Source organism: Alosa alosa, chromosome 19 (genome assembly GCF_017589495.1).
Source record: "Alosa alosa isolate M-15738 ecotype Scorff River chromosome 19, AALO_Geno_1.1, whole genome shotgun sequence".
Classification (NCBI taxonomy): Eukaryota; Metazoa; Chordata; class Actinopteri; order Clupeiformes; family Clupeidae; genus Alosa; species Alosa alosa.
In genome coordinates this window covers 30,798,139-30,823,477 of record NC_063207.1, presented here as the reverse complement: position 1 = coordinate 30,823,477, position 25,339 = coordinate 30,798,139, and the positions used below count along the sequence as shown (strand labels likewise).

Sequence of the window (25,339 nt, the reverse complement as noted above, 5' to 3'; positions counted from 1 at the left end):
TCTTGGACTCATACCAGCACTCAGAGAGCAACTGACCTTCACATTTTTGACTCTCTAGCAGATAACTGATGACTTGTGTAAACTGGGCTATTAGAAAACAAAACTTTCCAACTCTGTGTGCCATAGTCATTTCAATTCAATAGACTGTCAGGTCATATTATATTTGTCAACCTCCTTCAGAGTGAAATGGATTAAGCAATGCCTTTTCATTCACAAGTGGAAAGGAACGCCTGAGCCAATGGCTGTGTGAGCCCAGTATGTTGTTTGAGGTTTTATTGTGATATGAAACAACTGACTGCACTTTGAGGGTATATCTTGAACATAAGCAGAATGCTACGTACCTTCAGCTGAGAGTGTGGGGTGTCCCAAGATTTCAAGTGTGACATGAGCTAAGATCAAGGACAAACCATGTCAAACTAGTCCAGGGAGGTACAGCACTCAAAGCCTTCTTAAAAATGTTTGACTTTATTGCAAACATGACAATTTACTTTTTTCTTCTTTTTCTTGTAATTTTGTATTCATGTAGACAAAATTACCACCATGAGATGCTTTACTAGCTTTGTTTTTTATATATCAAACAAGGTCACATCAAGAACAAAAAAAAAATCATACTACATAACCAATTAAAACACTGACACATACAACAAAAAAATCAGATATAGTGCCCCCTAATCTCAATGGCAAGGAACTTGACAAACAGTCCTCATTTTCACTGCTAACAGTGAAGGAGAGAGGGAAAAAAACTGAACAAAGAAAAAACAAATGAAACACAACGGCACAAACAAAACCAAAAACCCCCTGGGGAGATTTGAAAGGTCTTAAGTTTTGGTAGTAGTTTTTAACCCCCTGAGTCCTGAAGCAGAGACCACCCTGACTGTTAGTGTTAGCTTTTCTATTAGCAGTCCAGTGAGGAATGTATGTCGACAGGTAGGGTTAAGTTTCTTTGAGGGAGGCCTGTTATTGAGATGGGAACGTATGCCGCTGGATTTATCCACTTTTCACTTGGAGTTTTTTAAGGTGGGGAAATGGCAGCCATTTTCAGCATATACTGGTCCAGTTAAAGAGCTGGATATTAGACAAATGGAATTTAAGGGTATGATCCAACCCATCATCAATTCACGTTACTTTTATAGTAATGCATGATCATTTAGAAAGAAGTATTAAAAAAAAAAAAAAAAAAAAAAACATTTTTGGTCAAAATGTTCCAGTTATGTTGAAAGAGCAACAGCGAGTCACAATATCTCCAGTGTGCCAGATCCTTTCAGTGCATTTCAAGACAGTTTGGGGACATGAACAAAATCTTCACTGGGCACTTTTGTGAAGTAGAAGTAAAATTTACAACTGCTGTGTCCTACAGAAAAGGCACTTGTGTGTTTTTTTTGGCAGCATGGCAGCACAGAGACACAGTGCCAACTGGTTGTAGTAATAATACTAATAATAATAATAATAATAATAATAATAATAAGTAGTACACAACCATGCAAACAAAGCTAGCACCTCACATTCAATTATATAAAAATGCCTTGAAAGGTCTGCAAAAATACAAATAGAATAAGAAGTGGAGGGCAAAAATATTATGTTTTTGACTTTTCACAAATAGCTTTAGAAATGATATATACAACAGTAAATTGATTACTTGAGCATAAAATGTTATCTTGGATCTCTAATGGAGTGCGTCTGACCACTCAGAGGGTTAAAGTGTAATAAAACAGATTAATAAAGTTAATTTTTGGTTGGTGTGTTGCATTACACCTGTAATTAGTGCAGAGAAGAAGCTTAAAATGCAAGGGGAGAAAAACAATGAAGACAAAACCCAAGGGGACAAAACTGAAAGATTAGTATAAATTAGGTGTGCCGGTGCGTCCACAGCCACAAAAAATAAAAAGCTGTTCACTCACAAAATATACTGTTCCAAAAATTTTTCCTGAACAGAAACTCTATGGCAGATGCCCATGCTGCTCTATTAGGGATGGATTACTGAATGGGCCTACCGGGCACAGGGGCCTTGAAGCTCAAGACTCTGCGTGAAGTCACTACTATGTTCTCTATCCCTGATCATCTGAATGGGGCCCCTCAGTCAAACACAGGTCACACTATGTGTGAATCATGCTTTGTAATTGCCATTTTTTTCACAGCAAGATGCCTTAAATCTGTTGATGGTTATGTCATATGTGTAAGCCTCTAATCTATCCATTTCTTTCCACAAAAATCGCCACGTCATTATTTCGTCAATATCTAATTGTTTTAACGTGGGTGGGTTTGGGGTGGGAGCAGCAAGCCCCCGGACCCCCCTAGCATTGCTGAGATAACTTTCTGAGGATGGCACGGGGCCCTTTTCATGTCTGTGCCCAGGGGCCCTGTGGCCCATAATCTGTCCATATGCTCTATACTTAAGTATACAGCAATTATATTATACAGCAAAGTATATGCACTTTTTTCCAAAAGCTGCTGCTAGAGGTAACTACAAAATGGAGAATTGATCACTATTCTAAGTCTTTGTGGCATGCTGAATGAACACAGACTAAAACAGCAGATCCAAACCACATGGAAAAACAATAAAATACGAGACTGGCATTGTTATTATAGTCCCACCAGCGCTGGTATAAAAACACGGTCGTCCCCCCCCGCCAAAGTGGGAGTATTAAGCTTATGAATCTGACAGAAGCTAGCGGATGAGGCAGCAGACCCTGGCATTGAGAAGCACTGCACCCTTTGGCAGATCAAAGCCAACAGACTCCCTTCTTTCTTCCAGTTGTGTTTTTGTCTTGTCTTTTCTTTTTTAAAAGCAGCACTCAGATTCTCTGACAGCACAACAGAATGCCCCCTCTCCCAACAAACAAACACATACATACACACAAACACACATCACACACACTCACTCACACACCAGGAGCACCGCACAGGGGTGTGTGATGCGCAGCAAGACAGACATGACAGCAGTGTTTGAACCTCAGATTGAGGAGTGTGACTAGCAACACAGGACAGCGTGTTTGTGAGTGTGTAATTTTTGGCTTGTGCACGTCCACACGCAACTGTGTGTGTGTGTGTGTGTGTGTGTGTGTGTGTGTGTGTGTGTGTGAGTGAGTGAGTGAGTGAGTGAGTGAGTGAGTGAGTGAGTGAGTTTGAGAACTGTATATAGTGACGTAATTTCTGCAAGTGTGGTCAGTTTTAATTGTGTTAGTCCGTGATCCAGACCAAGGTAGTACATTCATTAAATTGGTTAACAACACAAGACAAAAATAAACATTTCAGCAAAAGTTAGTAAAATTCTTACTAAGAATGTTTTATTAAAATAAATGCCAAGGGGTTAATAAGAAAAAATAATGCATACACCATGAAAACTAAATGCAAGCATGTAAAAATACTTATGACAAAGAAAACTAATCAAATTGCTAATGAGTTAAACAAGCTAGGAATTGGCAAGAAAACAAAACAAACAACAAAAAGTAATTCTAGGAAAGGCAAAACTCCCAAAGAGGCAGACTCTGAGATGGAGAAGAACACTGGAAGAGAAGATGGGGGCGAAAAAAAAAAAAGTTGTAGTGGGCTTCATCCAAAAAAAGAGGAGTCAGAAAAAAAATATTTAGAATATACATATAAAATGAAGTTAGAAAAATACATTATAAACCTGTAACAATGGTTGTAAATTACATTATTATACATGTAGTAGGCAGGCCAAGAAGAGTACTGAAGTTCTCTACACATCAGATGGACTAACCCAACCTTGTACAAGGACACAGCATGTTGAAACATTGCAGAGGGAAATTCTCATAATACTGTCATATTCTGAGTTGTCTTCTCGAGCTCCTTTCTCGTATTGCATTTCTTTGTTTTTAATATTTATATAGTTATATATTTTTATTTCAATATTTTTTCAATAGAACACCTAACACTGAACAACATATGCATTGACCTTTGTGTGTAACAGCATGTAAAAGACAGTGATTGGGGATAAAGAGATAAAAAGCAAAGCCAGGACAGAAGCTGCTGCCAGGGGGAACGCAGTTTGTCGCTCCAGTCTTCTAGTCTACCACATACCCATGGTGGTTCCACATACCAAGAACAGGGGTGGTCAGGTATCAGATGCCTTCAGCTACTAAATTACCATAGTCTTTGTCAGTAAAATGGGCACAATGCCCTGAACATTTGGCACTGATAAAAATTGGCTTTAAAAACTTAAGATTTCCAACCTGATTTAGGTTTTTTTTCTCTATTAACCAGCTCATCTAGTGCAGACTTTAATTTGAACCGGCATCATATAATTGCTTTCTTGAAAGAGCAAATGAATAAAAAAAAAACCTAAAACAAAATGCTTTCAGCTTATATGCTATTTCGGCACAAATGTTGAAAAAGAGAGCAAATGTGTTCTCAGTATATGAAACAACCAGGTTTATCCAGTCTATTTCCCTGTGTATCCATCCCCTTCCACGAACCCCCAACCCCCCACAGATAACTGACTTCATCCCGCCCCCCCTTTAAAAACTACACCTGGCAGCCTTCTGCATCGCTATTGGCAGTTTGTTCTCGACATAGTCACAGTAACCAGAGATATAAAGACAACGAGAGATCGTCATCAAAGTCAAAATGACAAAAAAAAAATACATACAATAAACAATCAAAACCCAAAATGAGACAAAAATGTCTCCCTATATATTGTTCGCATGGCTGAAAGAGGGATCAGAAAAAAACAAAGGAAGAAAAGAGAACAGCTCAAACTTGGGAAGACAAACCATGGCACATAGTCAGCTGGTCAAATGACAGCTCGTCTGTTTGCATAGAATAAACTCGTAGACGGTCGGGGGCTGACGCGAGCACATGCGTGCACACACACATACACACGCACACTCCTCTCTGAGCCTTTCCTAGCCCGTGCTGGAAATTACTCAACAGAACAGTAACACTTGGGGGAAAAAAGGAAAACCACCCTTAGTAAGGCACTTTGTCTCTCGAGTTTCCCCTCTTACATGCATCCCTCTCTCTCCTTTCTCTCTTTCCCCACTCCCACTGATTTTCGTGACATTCCCCGGTATGACTATTTTGGTCATTATTTTTCTAGCCAATACTATCCAGAGATACAAAGCATCTTCAACCCCATCATTTCGAACCCATTTTTTTTTCCTTTTATTTATTTTATGTTTTTTGTAACTGCAAGTATAAAAAGCTAAAATTGGCAAAAATATATTTTCTTCTCCAGCACCCTGTAAAAGTATCTAATTTTTCTCCTCCTCTGTATTTTCATATGTAATGACATATCTACATTTGTATATATTTATATTAATATAACAGGTATGTATAAAGCAATTGGAACAGGCAGGCATGGCTTTCGCATCCTATGTTTTTTCTTGAGAGTTCAACATAACATGGGTGGGCACAGTAGCTTAAGTACTGGCGTGCTGAGGTGTGCGAGACACATTATGGATAGGCTAGCTCGGAACAGATGGAGTGGTGCATGCTGGGAAAGGGCTAAAGAAATAGTGAGAGCAGACATGAGTTAAATTGAAAATAAAAGAAAAAGGAGAAATACTTTGATTGGAAATGTCTCAAGGAGGCAGTTTAAGCTTCCCTTCAACAAACAAACTTTGATGGTAAGATGCAACTCAAAGAGGTGATTTTCAATGACTTAATTATTTTTGGCAAGTCGTGAAATAGCAACAAATAGAGGGGGAAATTCAGATAAAAAATAAAAAGTTATGTTATGTACAAATCACTTGTCGGGCAGTGCCTCCCAAATCCCTTATCCCACCCCATCGCACCCTGCAGATTAACAGTCCTGTTTAGTGTTCAGTAATCTATACTCATCCTGATGGCAAACCAGAATTTAATCTGCCTTTAGTTTGAGACTGACTATCAAGAAGCTGTGGACACAACTTTTTTTATATATATATATATGCATTTACGTATATTTATAAACTAGAAACCCTTTGGCTATATACGCACACAATACTTTTTTTTCTCCATTTTGCTATTTAGGCTTGTGGATGTTTTTTTGTCAATTAGATCAGGCACTGATTATGGGGCCAAGGTTAGGAGGAAGTGTTATTAGCTACATCATCTACTCCCTCATGCACAGCTCAAACTTCTCCCACCTCAATCAAAATGCTGTAGGCATAGATCTTGACCCTGGCCACTCCCCCTTCACAAAAAAGAAAACCCTAGATTAACCCCTCCCGAGCCACTTTGTTAACCCCACCCACTCCTCAACAAGAAGTTCTTCTTCTATCTTCCTCTATAGCTCATTCTCTTGCCCTTACACTGCCTGGCTACAACTAGTCAGTGAGGCCAGTGACAATGAAGAAATGAAATGGAACAAAATAAAATGAGGAATCAAGTAAAAAAAAAGAAAACGAGAGGAAAAGAAAAAAAGTGAGAAGCTCCATTTGCAGTCCATCAGTATAGCCATGCTTTTTTAGAACAAAACAAAAAAACAGCTGTTCAAAAGGCACACCCAGTATGTGTCAGCACATTTTCGATAAAAAGTCAGAAAGGGGGAAGAAATAAAAAAAAAAAAAAAATGAATTGAAATAGAATAAAAACAATACAGAAAAAGAGAGGGGAAAATCAAAGGGAACACAAATCAACAGATTTGGTGTGAGTGTGAGTTCCTTCCTTCCTTCTTTTTCTTTTTGTTTTGTGTTTTTTGTCCCCCTTTCAGACCTCTTAAAAGAGAGAGAGAGAGGTGAGGGGGTGAATTGTTCTGTGGAATTCACATACAAATTCTGGATGAGATCATGTTTACTGTAAGAGAGCCTCCCCCTTCAGCTTCAACCAAGTAAAGTGTGAGTGAGATTACCAATCAGGGTTTACGATGTAACTGTTTCTGTGTATACATATGTGTGTGTCTCTAATTGTGTGTCCAGTCTAGGAAACATGGGGACGGGATGCTTTATTGCTTTTTAATTCAGTGCAGATTCTTGGGGAACCGTGCATGCGTCCACCCAATTTTCAATGATTTCCAAAAGAAAAAGAAAGAACTGCGCACACACACACAAAAAAACTAAACAAAATAAGGGTGATTCAAACACAACTAAACAGAACAGAACAAAGAGTCAAAAGCAAAATAAATTACACAACCATAAAGCTGGATTGTGTAGTGTGTTGTAGTTGTTGTTATAATCTGGGTTGTTGGTAGTCTTTTGTGTTTCTTTACATAGAAAAAATAATGATAAAAAAAATAAAAACAGAAACAATGTTAGGATAACTGTACGGGCAGGCGCCTTCCCTCCCAGCATCCGAGAGGCTAGCAACAAAGGCAATTACCAGTTAACACGTCAGCAGGCAGGCTTGGGGCGGGGCTTGGGGCAGGGCGGCTCGTCATTGGGTGAAGAGTTCAGAGGTCATGTGTTAGTTGCCGGTGGCGGCTAGGTGGTTAGAAACAAACAAAAAACAAACAAAAAAAACAAAAAGGAAAAAAAGAATAGAAAGGATATTAGTGTCAGCAGAAAGAGACTGGAATGACATCATTTTAACAGTAAAATGAATGCAATCTCTCACCCCTACTCCCTAAACCCAAAGCCCATCATCTATCCCCCGCTCCCACCCCCTTTAGAAAACCCCCACCCTGGCTGTATCTGGTTAAGAAATCATGACATGCTGTTTTGGTTTGACGTCATGATCAGGCCACCGCGCCCCAGTCTGACTCTAGACGTTATTATGGCGTTAAAAGCAGCACTAATGTGACCCCGCTACCCCAACAAACAAGAAGCCGTGAAGATGAGACAAACAGAAAACACTAAATGAAGCAAAAACCAACAGAGAATAATAAAATGACTATTAATGTTTTAGTGTCTCGGGTTGAAAATGCAAGTTATGGATAGTGTAAGTAGTGGTTTAAAAAAAGGAGAACTTAACTGAAACTCAATTGTGCAATAAATAAATGAAATCACTTTGAGTTCAGTTCTGTATCTTTATTTTCCAGGATTATGTACAGGAGCCATAAATACAGTCGCTATAAAAATGTCCATGTATATAAAAAAAATATATGACAGTACCTTGTGTACAACTGAAATACGTAACAAAAACAAAAATTCCAGTATGCTGGAGAATATGTATGTGTCCTTTTAGAGACAAAAAATGTAAACTATGTTTCAGTGTGGAACTGACATTTATATAAAAATGGATAGACGACAGACTCAACGAGGACAATGCGAACATCAAGATATGTGAGGAAGGAAAAAAATAGTATTAAAAATACTACTACTACTACTACTAATAATAATAATGGACTCCAAATATTGGTTTGCTCTGTATTTCCTGTAGTGTTCTAGTCCTCAGTATCTAGCCCTCCTGAGTAGAGCAGAGATATGATTCACAGAAAATGTGAATGTCTGACCTGCATCGGGACTTAATCTCACGTTATGGGAATGTAACAAATGAGGGCCGAGGTACTGATGTGATGTGGCATAGCCCCCTGTCCTACACGTCCTGACATATAAGGGGCTAACAATAGAAAACCCTCCCTTAAACAGACGGAACCCTGAACATATTGATAACTCATGACAGAGTACTGATTATGATTGCTACACATGAGTCACTGCATTTGTAAACATAGGTATATACCACAGCAAATAAGAGCATATAAATAGTGTGTGTGTGTGTATGTGTGAGTGTGTGTGTGTGTGTGTGTGTGTCTATATGTATGACAGCATGTGAGACTAGTGCGTCAGACTGGCACACACGTGTGTGGAAGAGTATATTTGATGAGATGGAGAGAGTGCAATTGCCTGTGTGTGTGTGTGTGTGTGTGTGCGTGTAAGAGAGAGAAAGTGATGCAGGTGCTGTGGGAAGGGTAAGCATTAGTGGGTATTATCCTCACTAAGCCAAAAGCAACATCACAGCCCAGACTAAGGGCGACTCTGTAACAGAGTGGAACAGATCCGGCCAAAACTCGGGCCACATTCGCTCCAAATCCACTCCAGAGTCGGCTCAGCACCTGGGCTCAGAGAACATGAAAAACAAGTCTTAAAGGGTCTACAACTAACCTCTGTCAGCGGTCACAATCCTTTGGTAAGGATGGACTCGCGTATCATGCCGTCTCACTTTAGTTGCCATTGCACCTAGATTGTGACAGGTCCACAAGGTTAGACACAGCTCACTTCGAGGAGGGAAAATTCAGGTTTCTTCACAGTATATTATATATATATATATATATATATATACAGGTGCATCTATATAGTGGAAAAGTTCATTGCCCTGCCCAGACTGAAAAATTGAAAAAGTTCCACTGCTGGTATTTTGCCTTATTTAGCTGATCAGAGCTCTTCTCAGGTCAACATTAATTTATTATACATTCTTTACTGTAATATTTTGAGATAGATTTTTGATTTCCATGAGCTGTAAACTATAATTAAAACAAACAAAAGGCTTGGAATGTTTAACTTTATGTGTAATGAATCTAGATTATATATGAAAGTTTCAGTTTTTGAAATAAGGTCACAGGAAAAAAATGTGTTTGAGATGCACCTGTAATTTATATATAAACACATTTACAGTTAACAATTACATATCTCCACACATCACCTTCACATAGATCTACACATCTATATTCATGTACATAATATACACTACTAATACACATATTGACATTGTATAGACAATTATTAGAAAAAAAGGTATTGAAAAAAATATTTCTTTCTTTTTCTTATTAAAACTTTTTTTCCTCTTATATAAATTCATAACTTAGAGATTATAAAATTCCACAGTACTGAGATGCACACAAAGAGAGGCTTGTGAGACTGCTGGATCAGACATGGGATGGGGAGACACTTCATGCTATGTGGTACCTGATGGTCCCGTGACTAGCATTAAGCATCAATGTGTGTGTGTGTGCATGAAATGTTTAGCAGTGATCCTAATGCCTGTCTACCGGATGGCAAGCATTGCTTTGTTTCATCTAAAGAGTCTCAGAACTAACCAGGGAAAAGCTAACATCTATTTAAGACTGAAAATAAAAAGTCTGAATTTTTTTTCTTCTGCCTGAGGGCCCACACAAAGTGCTTGTTACCATGGTCACAAACCCCTTTTGCAGTGTATGTGTGTGTATGGTGGTGAATAGATGGGATGCATCTGTGAAACTCATTTGGAGATGACCAAAGAGTAGGAATTTATTTCTCAGATGTTTAGAGTACCCCCTTCATTTTTATTCTTGTTGTCAGGGTTTCTGTGTTGTGTAATGCACTCAGATGTTACATCAGATTTCTAACTATTAGCACTGAGTAGCAGAGAGAGTGTGTCTGTGTACATGTGTCAGTATGAGTGTAAGTGTGAATGTGTGTTGCTTCCTGTCAGCGAATGTGTTAGAGTTTGCGAGTATACGCATCTGAGCCATGCATATGCTAATGTGAGTGCACATTTCAGTTTGTGTATAATTGTGTGTGTAGCCATGCATATATAAGTCGGTTAAGTAAGTGCACAAGAATATGTAAGCGTGTTTATGTGTGCATGTCCATGTGCTTGCTTGAGTGTGTGTCACTGTGTGCCAGGCAGAAGTGGAGTGACTGTTGACAGCATTTGCTGGTAGTTGCTATCGCCCACACTCAGCTCTCTACCACACATGTCCTGGAGATTCCAGACTGTTTGAGGAGCCTGCTATGCCCACAGAATAAGTGGTGGTGGAGGAGGACGCTAGATCAATACGATCTGTAAATGAATCATAAGGTATGTGTACAAACACACACCGTGACACTCAGAGGGAAAGCTCTTAGACAAGAGAAGCCACTACTGACTACAAATTGCCGTCTGGTAATGACCTGACTGGTTGAGATTTTGCAAAGCCTCTTCATATTCTCTAGCTATTCTCTATGCACTCACATTCTCTATTAGCCTGGGTGAACCCAGAAAAACATGTTAATACATGAATTTGCTCAGCGGGTCTGTCTAGAAAGATCCCATTGACGCTTGTTTCCAAACTTCCTATTTTACAACTTCCAGAAGTGTAACCAGCAATGAAATTAAACTTAAATTAGTGCATTGAACTGTGTGCAGCAAACACATCTTTCTTGTAAACAAAGTTTTTAAATGCAGTTGTTTAGCCAATTCCAAAGAAAATACACTTCCATATCTGTTTAACCCTGTTGCCATAGGTACATGGAATAAAGTTCTTTAAAATACAGGTGTGATCGGAGTGACAGCTGGCTGAACTAATAAAACAATAGCATTAAAACAATAGCATTAACATTAGAATGAACTATGTCTCTCTCTCACTCTCTGGGAAGAGGTACAGAAGCCTGCGCTCCCACACCACCAGACTCACCAACAGCTTCATACACCAGGCTGTTAGGATCCTGAACTCCCTCCCCCCTCCACCCTCAGCTACATAACATCCTGGACTTTTAGAGCCAAAATGGCTGCCTTGCACTACTCCACTTGTACACTTGCAACTTGTTGTTGTTGTCCCGAACACTTCTGAACACACTTCTGCTGCTCTTACATAACTTGCACCACTATGCCACTTGCATACTTAGGTCAAACAAAACTACCTGACTTTTGCACTATTATATTGACTGTCTACTGTATGCACAATTGCACAATTTCTACCAAATTTTGCTGCTCTTATTTCTTCATTGTATGTGCCTTCTTATTTCTACTTTTTATATTCTTTACTTGAATGTTATGTTTGTCTGTGGACCTAATTGGTAAAATATGTCTTGTCTCCACCGTGGGATAGTAGGAAACACAATTTCGATCTCTTTGTATGTCTTGACATGTGAAGAAATTGACAATAAAGCAGACTTTGACTTTGACTTTGATGTCTGGCCTGCTATCTAGGTTTTGTGAAATATCCCTTTGGTGTCTAGTAGTTGCCACCTCTCTTCCTACGCTGTTATCTGCCCTGTGTAATTTATTTACAAAGCTTATATGGCAAACAAATGTAATTTTGACCGTTCCAATGTCCAGTGCAAAAAACTGAATTCTAATTTTATTCCACGAGCAAGATCCTAAGCTCAATGCTTCCACACACCACACGATAGCTTTAGTTCATGCACTAGACACTTTGAGGGGGTTCAGCAGGCAGGGTGAGACTAAGAGGAGGGAGAGGCAGGGGAAATGCTGGAAGAATTTAATGAAGAAGCCCCTCAGGGGAAAGAGACCATTGCTGCCTCTGCCTCCCTGCCTGCCATACAACCATTACTGCCGGCAGCATGGTGGGAGTGAGGGAGGAAGAAGGAGAGAATGAATAAAGGAGATAGAGTGTGAGGGAGCGAGTGAGGGAGCGATGCTTAGAGAGGGATGATGTGGAAAGGGAAAGATGGAGAGTGAGGGACAGAGAGGAGGGAACAGAAAGCGAGAAAGAAAAATAAACAGACAAAAAAAGCAAAGATGATAGAAAAAGTAAGGAAAAGACTGAGGGAGGGAGAAAGGAAGGAATAAAAGAGAGACAGTGAGAAAAGAAGAGAAAGCGGCGTCTGAAGGGAATCCACCAGCAGACAAGAGAGATCTGCCCCAAGTAGGAGCATGAAAGAACAAAAAACTTAATGCACCGCACACACAAGCACATCATTGTCACAACGAATGTGTGCCCTCTTCTCAGAATGTATGTGTGTGAGACAGGCATCAAGAATAATAGAATGGACAGAAAGCATATTCCTGTTCTTTAATTAAAGAAAAGAAAGAAAAATAAAAGCAGCTGCACTCTGGATAACTGTTCCAACAAAGAGAGGCTAACCATTGTCATGTTCATGTTCTCTAACTGTTCTAGCACAGAACCATATTCCTTGCCATGTTCCCTAAAGCAGCCAGTGTCTCCCCTCATGATCCCTTTGGAGGACCAACTCCTTCTGTCTGAGAGCTCAGTCACATTGTCACGCCCCTCTCTCTGTGTGTGTGTGTGTGTGTGTGTGTGTGTGTGTTGCATGTTAACCCCAAACCTTCCCCCCCAGTAAGTCCGGCCTCAGCTGGACAGGGTGTATTTACCTTTGAGTGCCTCCTGCTGGGCACTGACCCCCGCAACGTCCAGCAGGCCCGCCCCGCCCGTGTACAGGAGACCGCCGTCCTGCTGATGAGCAGGGTAGGCCCCTGGCGCCCCAAAGCCAAAGCCCAGCCCCCACGGCCGCTTACCTAGCATGCCGCCAGGCTCCATGGGGTACTCCAGCAGTGAGGTGGGTGCCAGCGTGTACGGGTAGTCGTAGGGGGAGGTGGTGTAGATGATGCCCGCATCAGGGCCAGGGGGCACCAGGGTCGGGGTGCCGTTAGGCAGCATGGCTGCAGTCATCTGCGTGGGCCGGATGAGGTTCATGATTTGGGGGGCGCCGGCTGGTGAGGGCGGAGGACGCAGGGCTGATGGGGGCAGCACTTGGCCTGGGGGCGCCGCGATGAGGCGAGGGCCCTGGGCCGCCGCTGCCGCCGCTGCAAGAGAGAATGCAAGGGGAGCTAAGAGAGATGGAGAGAGAGAAAGAGAGTGGGAGAGAGAGGGGGAGAGAAGGGGGAGAGAAAGAGAGAGAGAGAGAGAGAGAAGAAGAGAGGAAGGCAGAGAAGGAAGGAGAGAGGGTGACAGGAGGAGGGAGAGGGGGAGAGAAAAGAAAAGGACAGCCACAAAAAGAGGAAGCAGCAATCCAGAGAAATGACAAACAACAGTGTGTGTGTACACAGCAGAATGACAAATTGAAGATGAAGCAGGTTGTGCAGGTAGGTGTGTGTGTGTGTGTGTGTATAAAGGGTGACAATCACAGGTGAGAAATTTAAGGCAGAATATAGCAAGAAAAGAGGGGGAAGAGCAGGGGGAAAAGAGAAGGCAAAACAAAAAAGAAAATTAGTCCATGCAATGATCAACGCTGCACCACATACAAGCCACAACATCTACAGCAACAAAACAAACAGAACAGAAATTGCTAAAACCCACAACCAAAACGAAAACAAAAAAGCATTGATCACCAGATGCAAAACACCACATTTTCGCACATTAATCACCATGGTAACTACACATACTACAGCTCAAAAATGATCTGAAATAGAGCCAATGGCCATGGGGTGGGGTAGGGCATTTACTTGTGGGCTCAAAGATCAGAGCCTGACAGGTAAATGTAAAAGTACATAGGCCCGCATGACAGTGGCACCATTTAAGATTTTCAGGACATTTAAAAAAAAAAAAAAAAAAAAAAGATGGATGTGAAATCAAGTGCATAAAAATCATTCAAATGACAGTAAGCATTCAGTGGTTGAAGGAGAAGGGGGGTGTAGAACACTGGAGTGCTTTGGGTGGGGGATACAACACAGTCTGACATAACTACAGTTATTCACATCTACAGACACCGAGACCACCACATCCACACACACACACACACAAAACCTGTGTGTGTGTGTGAGTGTGGGGGAATTAGCATAATAGCCACAGTTGAGCAATGGTGCAGACTATTATCATGCAGAGTTGCAAATGTGATTCAGCAGAGGGCACTCTCAGAGCACAGAGCAATGTGTGTGTGTGTGTGTGTGTCTCCCTCCCAGTGAGTGAGTGTGTGTGTGTGTGTGTGTGTTAAAGTGACATAGTTGGCATCTATGAATATGGTCCAAAAACTGTGTGTGATGTCATTCACAAAGATTATAACTAGAGGTGCGCATCTCTCCCTTATAAGAGACAATTTGATACGTATCTAGATGCATAAGCTATGAAAAAATTCAGAAACGATACGTTTTAATACAGAATGATTCGGTGCGATTCAAACCGATTCGGATTATTTGGATGCAATACGATGTAATAGGACCCCAAAAGTTCTTAACATTTGTTTAATTTAAATCTTATTTTCCATTCTACAGTATCCAATTATAGAAATAATTATTAAATGGGTAGGCTATAAAACGGGGGAGTTATTTTTGTTACTTTATGGAGTGAGAAAAATGACAATGGCATGTCATTGGGTTTACAATTTCTCCAAAAGACACAAAGATGTGATTGACTGGATTGAAAGACTGAAAAACATTTTGACATTAAGAACTTGGCAAAATGTCTCTAGATAGATAGATAGATAGATACTTTATTGATCCCCAGGGGAAATTCAAGAACTAAATCACTAGGCCAATTAATAGAGATCTATACATTCATGTCACCCTTCTACTTAGCTGCTGAGCCAATCACAATAGTTTAAAACTCTGTGGTGTAGCTGTAGCCTTTGCTAAATTTCGAGTGCCAGGGGGAAAGGGTATCTGGATTACCTTTCATAAATAAGGAGGCTACTAACACACAAATATGAGAAGTAAGTTTGTCACATCAACAATGACAGGTAGGCAATATTTAAAACTTTCAGACGTGCACCTCATCGATGGGGAGACTCCCGCGGAAAGGGGAATGCAGAAGGAGGCTGAACAGTTACCACGTGGAGGCTGTTTGTTGCAGCCATAAAATGCTAGTGCTTACGACTGAATATATGACTTCATTCAGGATACTGCAACACACATTAACATCACACGCATGTTATTAGTCCATGCTGCGTTTCACTAAACTCAGCATCTAGTTAGATAGATAGATAGATAGATACTATTGATCACCAAGGGGAAATTCAAGTTTGTTGCCACTGAAGCAGTGACACTAATTCCCCCAATTGGAGAAGGCTACTGGACACTCTGTTGATGCGTTAGCGAATCAGGATCTGTCTTATGATTTTGAAAGTAACATAATTTGTAATGTTATCCTTCTGCTGCAGCTTTGCTTATTACCGTACAACCGATTTGTCATTTTAAAATCAGGGCATCGACCGGGGTTTGCATGTCGATGCACTCACATCTTTAACGTTTAAATCGTTTACCGGCACATATCAGTGAATCTTTACACCCCTAATTATAACCCTTTCGATATTGGGCGCGTGTGTAAGTGTGTCTCTCTTACGTGTTTTGATGTTGGTGTCTCTGTATGTTCCGTTAAGAATAGCCAGCTCCATCAGCTGCATCTTCTTCAGGTTGTCCTCCCCTTCCGCCTGTAACAAAACACACACACACGGTCAGTACTCAGCTCAGGCTTACAGACTGCAGAAGAAACAGGACCAGAATGTCCTGGTCTGTCCCACTACTAGCGCTTACACACACAGTATGGAAAATGTGTAAGTCACACACTGCATGAACTAGCAGAGTCATTGGATAGAAGACACATGAGACACACACACACACACACACACAGGGAGGAAGGGAGGGATGAACATTATTAAATATATATTCAACCAGAGCCATAAAAGTGGATAATCATTTTAATTCTTCATGTTCCCACGTGCACAATCAAAATACACCGTAATACAGCCCTGGCAATACCGTTCCTGTCAATTAATGTTTGGATAAATAAACACATGCACGCACGCACACACCAACTGTCATTACTGCCAAATTAGGGAAGTAGAATTATTCATGGGAAGCAATTTATGTCTATGTCCCCCTCCTCCCAAACACACAATTACAAACACATCCACCCACTTTGCTTGTTTTTTTCCCTCTGGCCACTAACTGTTTCGTAGCCATGGAAACGCGACGGGCTGGCCGTGGGGACTACTGGAAGTGTGTTTGGCCAAGGGAACTGAAACTCAAGCTGTCTGCACTCACACAAACACACACACACAGCTGGCCTCAACCAACCTGCAGACAACACACACTCTTCAAGGTTGTCCACTTTGTTTTTGTTTTGGTCCCTGTGTGCTGTGTTCTGGCTGTGCTGTCAACACTCAGCGGCCACCCTCCTCCCCCTTTCTCTCGTCTTTTTTATTTTTCAAAATACCATCCCTCTCTGTAAACAATGCAGGGTATACAGAGATTGAAGTCTCAAAGGCTTGTCTACCACACTGGTCACACACAGACACAAACATATCTATCTATCACACAGTAGTGTGTATGGGAAACGCAATGTCTCCTTCAGTCCAGGCAAACACACCATTAGATAAACTTTAGCCTAATACAGTGTGTGTGTGTGTGTGTGTGTGTGTGTGTGTGTGTGTGTGTGTGAGAGAGAGAACTTGAAGATGAACTAGACTGCATTTCCGGCGGGAACTGCGAAAGTGTGCTTGCCCTGGTCCGGTCACCAACGTGAGCAGACAGTGACATACGCTATGCTGAACCTGGCTTGATCCAAGCATTCTAACAGTGCCTTTCAGTGTTGGAGCAGTGGCAATACCTCAAAAGCTCTATTCAACTATTGCCTTGCGGGGTGAATGCGGTTCGTTGGATTTTACCTGTGGCCTGCCTTCGAATTTAGCTTCTATGACTAAAATCAAATCAATAAAATAAAACAACAGCAGTGATTGGCTGCAAAAATAAATAATGTCACGCGTCTTGCACCTCTCAAACTGGGCTATCAGGTAACAGGTGAAATTATGAAATAAGACTAAGGCATTAAAATGCTGCTTGTTTGTCAGGATACTTTTTCACTGATTTATTTAAAAAATATGAGCTATGAGTGTGAATATATTCCATCCCCTAATTCTGTTTTACTGGTTTATTTGACAAATAATCTATATGGATTTGCTCTATAAAGACCTTATGTCTGTTTGGGATTGTTTTGAGAGCCTATTGATGTATCTCAGAATAAAGGAATGTCCACAACATTAGTGATGTTTTTTTTTTGTGTGTGAATATATTTTACTTAACTCATTGAATGTAGCTGGATACTCAAGAACGCATGTCTCTAATAGCCACAATAGGAGTAATTTTAGCAACACCGTATTTTGTGTGGCCCATAACAACCCAGTGGATCATGAAAATGTGCTAAAATTCACATTCCTTGCTTGTTGTTGGTACATTAATCCCATTCAGATTGCCACTTATCTGAGATGTAAGAGTTCAGTATAGGTTTAAGGTCTGGGGCAGGGATTTGACATTCTGGGGCTTGCTTAGCAGCACTGTCCGCTTTCTCATTTCCCCTCAGACCAACATGGCCTGGGACCCAGCAAAAAACTACACTCAAGTTCTGGTTCTTTAGACGTTCTAGTTGATCAAGCTCAGCTTTGGTTGTACTTTTTGCGTGATATTAAAGCCTACTGGAAAGATTTTTAATGGCAATTTAATTGAATGCAATTTACTTTTACGATTAAATAAAATTAATTTATCCCTCTCACCCATAGTTTTCTATTTATTTACAAATGTACATAGGCCTACTGTAATTACATTTATACATAGTTATTCTACTGATCTTTATACTATTCATCATGCACATAGACTTATTCTTACTACTCTTATAATGTTGTTTCTGCACTACAATGACACTGTTTCCACACTGCACATAGCTGTATGTTATGTACATATCTGTTATATATTTGTCATATTGAATATCCATATTTTTTCTGTTTTATTATATTCTGTTAATACACTGCATATATCTATATTATTATTTCTACTATTATAATGTTACTGCTACATCTACATACATGATTCTACTTATTGTATGAGATGCTAATACACTGCACATATTTATATTTAATTCATATTACTCTAAACCACCTTCTGTAAATCAACTGTATACTACTGTTTACATTGCACTATATTTCTTGACCTGTCTGTATATTTAATCACCTTTCTATACTTTGCATCACATTGCATGCATACTGTAGCTACATGAATCACAGCTAAGATCCTTGGTTGCTATGAAGGCCAGTCGTTCTAAATGGATGGTTGCTATGGCCAAAGGCCAGTTATCTCTGTCGTTGTCAAGCGGGCATATCCTAACTTTATCTTATTTTAAACATCTCTATTTTACTTAGCCTACTTCCATACAGTGAGTCCCATTAAGAAGTGGCCACTTCATTCGTGCTTACCGTGATTAACGCAGCAACATTATTAAATTAATCTGTCACCATATGCCTATGCTAACGTTTGCAAAGAGGAGAATCTTTTAATTTGATTCACAATGAAACGTTACATTTAATGTACATGTAAACAATGAGTAGGCTAGTTTTGGTTGTTGGTGTTACTGCATCCCTTTGTTAGGCCTACAATGCATAATTGTTCCATCGTGATTGTTAGACGCATTTCAAAACATCACGACGTGAAATGCCACCATGAAACATTGTTTGTGAATCGGTCTTATTAGGAGTCCTCGTTTAAGCTGTCACAGACTCAGGCGCTACTTTTAGGGCTAAAATGCTTCCTGAATTACTCTTAGTAAAAAAAAAAAAAGGAGTTCTAAAGTTACGAGTACAAGAATCTCATATCAAATGACCATGGCATTACGCTAAGCAACATAAATCCCATAACGTTACAGCAACATCTCCTCCCTATGACATAGCTAGCTAGCTTCTAGCCACACAATGAATGATGTTAAATCTCCGCTTAGCATTCTAATAACAGAAGGGGCACATTTATGTGGACCACTACAACATGACTCATTATGTCTGTAACTCTATAAAACACTTACTTTCATAAAGGAAGCACACCATCCAGCACATACACATGGAAACCGATATTTTAGGTACTTGGCCACGAACTCAAAACGTGTCTCTCTGAAGCTCTGTTCTAGAATATTTGCTCTGAAGGCTGCGTTGCTAGGCAACATCAAATAAACGAAATGAGAGTCTTTTCAAGGTATTAAAAGTGTACGTGTGATTACGAATGGATGTGTGTGGTTTGCAATTAGAATAAACAAGAAATAACATTTCCAATAATTTCCCATGATAAATTACATAATATTTGCACCTTCCTTACTTGTGAAGCTCACACCGTATTTCAAGTACACTAGTGAAATGTAATACAACGTTGCCACTTAGCGTTCAGATGTAGGCTATTTAACATTAACGTGACATTGCTTGCTTATTCTTTCGTCAACTCCATGCTTTTAGGAAAACAATCTTTTTATCATAGTTCCCTCTTCAATGAGCGATTACCAGCTCGTTTTTGTAACAGAGATAGCTGTTTATTGTCCCTAGGTTTACAGAAACAACTATTCATATTAATAAGTAGCCTATGGAGTGCTGCCGACCACTGTTCATTACGGCCCAGAATGCCTTACATGTCTTTACAACAAAAGAACACAGTAAAACCTAAATGCCGGTAAACATATGCATTTGCATACTTGTAACATTTTTAATAATACTCTCCCATCATGATATTTAACAATAATGAAAATTTTAATTTGAATACCGTCAATGTGAAAATAACTGTACTACGTCAGCAATAAATAGCTAACGTTCTCCTTACCATTTCAGTTCGTAAGTCCATACTATCCCATGGCAGAGCAAGGATTTCATGATTGGGCAAGGTTACCCGGAGACATTGTGCATACTTGGAAGGCGTTGTGATAGATGTACCAGTACAACTGCAAATGTGGAAGGTGATAATTACCAAATATGGGTGGGTGGTTTGCCAAATGCTGGAAACTTTTGGAATTTTTTTCTTTTTTAGCTTATGCACCCTCACATTGGAGTCCCAAGTTCAAATACAAAATTTGGTATCGATATGTGACAGTGTTCCTGAGATATGGACGACTTCCTGTTTCAGAGCTTCGCTGCCGATTTTGCTTGGCTGTGACGGGCAAACGCTTTCGAAAATCAAACATCCTTCTGGTAACTTTTGTGAGGCTTGGTCCAAGGATAATGTATGTCAAGTTTCGTGGCGTTCGGACCAAATTTGTGACCTGTGAAAATGTAGTTTCACTTTCTGTTCAATCCAATATGGCGGACAAACACCACGCCCACCTGACGTCATCTTCGCGACCAACTTCCACCGGTACTGACCGGACATTTTAAAGTTGGAACGGTGTCTCTGTCTCAAAGGGCCTAGGCGCTAGAGCTGACAAAAAATTAGGGAGACGGGAAAAATAAAACTTAAGAAGTACAATAAGTGTGCTGCTTTGCAAGCACACTTAATGAGTCACCCTTTCCTCTGCCAAAACACTCTGAGTCATGCTTTGCGGAGAAACAAGAGTAACACACACAAACACACACACTTCTGTTCTGTCCCTCTCTCTATCTAAAAAGAGTTTGCAGAGAAGATGTGAAATGTGAGTTACCATAAAAAAGTTTGGCTAGCTGATTTAGCCTATAGGGTACATTTTACCCCCACAGCTGACATGGACATATGCATTTGTGTGTCTGCACACACACAAACAAATCAGCTTGTGTTTCACCAGGCGAATGGAAGACCTTCACACTCTAGTCATCCCGCCAACAGCGCTTTAATCAACTCCCAATGCTGAACGTCCTCACAAGCAAACTTCTCAGACACACACACACACACGTATTCTCTCTGGAGAGTCGGCTGGCTGAAAGCAAAGCTTGGCTGATGCTCCGACAAGACAAAGGCGGAGAAAAGAGGACACACATGGTGTGCGCGTGTGTATGTGTGTGAGCGGCTGAGATAAGAGTGTGTCTTTGCAAGTCCATCTCCTTTTCCCTTCTCTGTGTGTGTGTGTGTGTTTGTGTGTGAGAGAGAGAGAGAGAGGCTGGGAGCCTGTTATAGTCCAGCCATGGCCAAGTTGGTAGCCACCATGGTAGAATAGAAGCTGCTTGTCTATTCTGCATGCAAGTGCTGTTCTCATGATGGAAGCACACATGCTGTGTGTGTGTGTGTGTGTGTGTGTGTGTGAGGGGGGCAGAGGGGCTGTAGCTGGACGCCCATCACAGCAGGAGCAGCACAGAGAAAGGAGGCAGGGTGAAGGACCGCACCGATGAGAAATGAGAGAAGAGAGGAGAGGAAAGAGTAGGGGGAGGAGATGAGAGAAGGATAACAAGTAGAGGAAAGACTGATACGTGACTGACGGGTGAAAGACCGGGTGAACACCAAGCCCATACTTCTAGCAGCCCCGGTCTCATTACATCTGTGGTCAACAGGATCACCCTCAATTCGAGGAGCAAAATGAGAGAAGAAACACAAGAACAGAGAAAAAAAAAAGCTTTTTACCCCCTTCATTCCTCTCTCTTTTCTCCACCCTCTACGAATCAAGAGGGACAGAAAAGGAGGAAAACAGGAAATGGAAGGAGAGCGTTTTCCCCTTTCTCTCTTTGTTCTCCAGTGAAGAACTACATCTGCTCCTCTCTCCCCAGAATCTTGCCCTCGTCCCTGCTCACTCTGGATGTCTACTCAACCAAAGGGGTGAGGTGTTTAGTCTTTACTTCACTCTCCATTCCTCTCCCTCCTGTTCTCCTCCACAGAGGAACGACAGTGTGTGTTCATGTAAACCCTCCCACCCCACCCATCTGCCTGCCTGTGTTAAGGCTTTTTGCCTTGTCCTGTGACAGGACAGTGAAGATGAACAATAAGTGCGTGGGATAGTGGGATTGGGAAATGGAATCTAACCCAGGTCACTGTGGGTATTTACACCTGAATAACTTCAGGATTCTGCTGCATGTGCCACAGCTGCCCCCTGAGGCCAGAGGATTTTAGCAGACTCCAGGTCAGCCTGAGGTTAGCAACTAGGGTTTAATGGATGCCCGACTTGGATTAAGCAGAAAGCCTCGTGACAGGTTGATGGTGGGGACTTGTGTAAATTTTTTACTGTCAACACTCTCATGGTGTGTATGTGCGTGCATGTGTCCTTGTCTATGCATGGGAGAAGGAGAGAGAGAGAGAGAGTGTATGTGTGTGTGTGTTTGTGAGGGAGGGAGGAAAGGGGTATTTTGGGGGATTTCTGAGAAGCTGCTGTAATGTGTCAGGGCAGCACGATTGGCTGTGGAACTCAGGGGATGAGGAAAAACAAGGCTGGAACCGCGTTACGGGAAGAGCAACGAGCAGAACATCCCAAGAGAACCACGAGTTCCATGATTTAAGACCAGGAGATGACGAAGAAACAGCAGGGAGAAGAAAAAGTTTCCTTTCCAGGCTTCCTCTGACAAAATCACACATGTGCACACACACAGCAGCTACCAGTAAAGCCACTCAATAAACCAGCTCTATCCACAGATATATTAGATTCAATCAATGAGGCCTATTTGTGAAATCAGTGAAGCAGTAAAACCATCATTGGGGATGGTGATGGTGGTGGGGGCTGTGTGTGTGTGTGTGTGTGTGTGTGTGTGTGTGTGTGTGTGTGTGTGTGTGGACTGAGATAGATGCTTCGCTGAACCTACCAATGGGGTCATAACAAGTCTTCCCCCTCTCTCACCCTCCCTTACATACACTTCTGCTAATTTTCCTAAACTTTCTCACACTCAGACACACACGCAGATGGTGGTGCACATTCAAACTACTTCAAGACAGGAGTTTATCAGTGGGTGGCATATGGATTCCTCTGGACGCAGCATATGGACGTGGAGCACACAGTGAGCCCAGGCCAAAATTCACAATACATCGCAGCAGCAAGACGTTGCCAGCTGGCCAATCCCCACCCGAACTCCATCTATACCTCTCTCCCATCTCGGTCCTCTACCTTCTCTTTCTTATTCACACTCACCCCCCACCTCCATCACCAGGGAGAAAGAGGACAGGAACAATTAGCAGCTGTCAGACCTGTCTCCCCCAGCCGTTGTGTATTTTCTTTTCTGATGGACTTAATGAAACTTAATCTGACATTACGACAGGGCCAGCCTGCCACTGAAATGCCACCCAGGTGCCACACCAGTGCCACCGAGTCGCTCAGCTGTCTCGTCTTCCTCACACCCATGCCTTGACTCAATCCCTTCCCCCACCCCCCTCTGTGGGTACGATAAACAATGCCACGGTGCCTGTCCAGGTGATGCTGGGAACCATCACGGCAGTGCCCATGCCCACAATGGCACTAGTCAGGCGAAGGTGTAGACATGGCAAGGGGGTCTTTGTGTGTGCGGTTATGGTGTTGCTGCTGTTTTAAACAGAGATGTGCCAGAGAGAGGGAAGGGGGGAAGTGGAGGAGAGAAGAAGACAATCTTCTTTCCTCTGGTGGCCTGTTTCTGGCTCAGGCACGCTTTACTCCACTGGTCCAGCTGCCAGTCACACACAGATGGAGAGAGAGAGAGAGAGAGAGAGAGAGAGAGAGAGAGAGAGAGAGAGAGAGAGAGAGAGAGAGAGAGAGAGAGAGAGAGAGAGAGAGAGAGAGAGAGAGACATAAGAAGGGGAGAGAGGGGGAGGTTAGTAAAGCTGAAGGAGGATGGCCAAAACAGGCCAATTACCAGCATGGTAGGTAAATAGTAGTAGACACAGGCATCACAGGCCATACCCTCTGTCCCTGCATGTGTGTTTTTGTGCGTGTGTGTGTCTAATGAGAAGACACCAGCAACAACACAGAGGAGGGCAGAAAATGGCAGAGAAGGGAAGGGAAGGAAAGGGGAGAGAGAGAGGGACAAGAGGAGTAATACAAAACAAAACCTAGAGGAGTCGTTAGAGGTTAGGAAAGGGTGACTGCCAGTGAGAGGGAAAAACTGCATGGAAACATGAAAAAAAAAGAAGGAATATGCTAGCCAAGAGGAGGTTAAAAGGAGGAGAGGAGAACGAGACTGGTAAACAGACAGGCGGGGTTGGACACGGCCAGCTGTGCCCGCCTTCAGACCACACTGATCCCACATCCCCTCCCCTACGTGCCCCGAACCAGACACCAGCATCTGGAGGAAAAACCCCTGCCTGCCAGCTCACCACACACACACACACCCCATCACTCACACATACACACAGAAAAGAGACGAGGCAGGTTGCGTGTGTGTGAGGGAGTGAGAGTCTGAGAAAAAGGGGAAGCGATTGAGAGCACATGATAAATAAACACATTAGTATTGAATAGAGATGCACCGATTGCAATTTTCTGGGCCGATACCGATTTTAGCCGATTCCGATTTCATTTCTTCTAACCATTTTACAGCACACACACAAATAGTTACTTTATATCTTTTCTTTGATAGAACATGTTAATATAGACGTGTAATCAACTTATCAATGATGAAATGGCTGTTAAAAAAAAAAAATGGAACCGGTGAGCAGACAGATTCTTTTTCAAGTCTAACTTCAGATGCAGTAGGCTAAATTATGGATTAAGTTAAGTTATGGAACACCCATTTTATGCTTCTCACATCCAATATCCAACTAAAGATTTAAGAACAATTTTCATGATACATTTGAACATACTACCATGTAACATATTTTCATATGCATTGATGAATTTATGGGAGGGCGAGGGAAAAGTGGTAGCAGCCTAGGCTATCAATGCAAACACAGGGGAGAAGTGCTAGTAGAGATTAGGGTGCTCCACCATATGAAAACAGTGCACGTCTGTTTTGCGGTGAAAAAATTAAATCCAAATTCGGTTAAATGCATCAATTAGGCTATAGAAACTTTCAGAGACTCCACTGAGTCAGTATTCAGAGCATCAGTTTTTTTCTTCATTGTAGGCTACTATGTCAAAAGCAACTTTAACGCTTGTTTGCCTTTCTAATAGGCTATCGTTTGTTCACTTTCACGACATCCACTTCTCAATCTGCTAGACTAGGGTATTTTTTTAAGGCATAGCCGCAGTCTCCACGCAGTAAATAGTTAGAGTATTTTTTTT

The 25,339-nt window shown here is 41.5% G+C and overlaps 1 protein-coding gene across 10 annotated transcripts in view; it reads right to left on the bottom strand.

The window, feature by feature from the left end:
- The window catches only part of qkia (QKI, KH domain containing, RNA binding a), a 207,344-nt gene that overhangs the window by 112,421 nt on the left and 69,584 nt on the right, over positions 1–25,339 (bottom strand). For 3 of the 10 annotated variants that reach the window (XR_007191810.1, XM_048227266.1, XM_048227267.1), the window contains exons 5-8: positions 15,812–15,899; positions 12,910–13,365; positions 8,979–9,053; positions 342–389 (exon numbers count right to left, since the gene is read on the bottom strand). Coding sequence is in view for 6 of the 10 variants with exons in the window: in XM_048227266.1 (XP_048083223.1) it covers positions 342–389; positions 8,979–9,053; positions 12,910–13,365; positions 15,812–15,899 (667 nt within the window). In the remaining 4 variants the exon portion in view is untranslated. Of the gene's footprint in view, positions 1–341; positions 390–3,262; positions 7,359–8,438; positions 9,054–12,909; positions 13,366–15,811; positions 15,900–25,339 lie in introns of those variants that run through there. The other 7 variants (XR_007191812.1, XR_007191811.1, XR_007191813.1 and 4 more) reach the window with 7 other exon arrangements.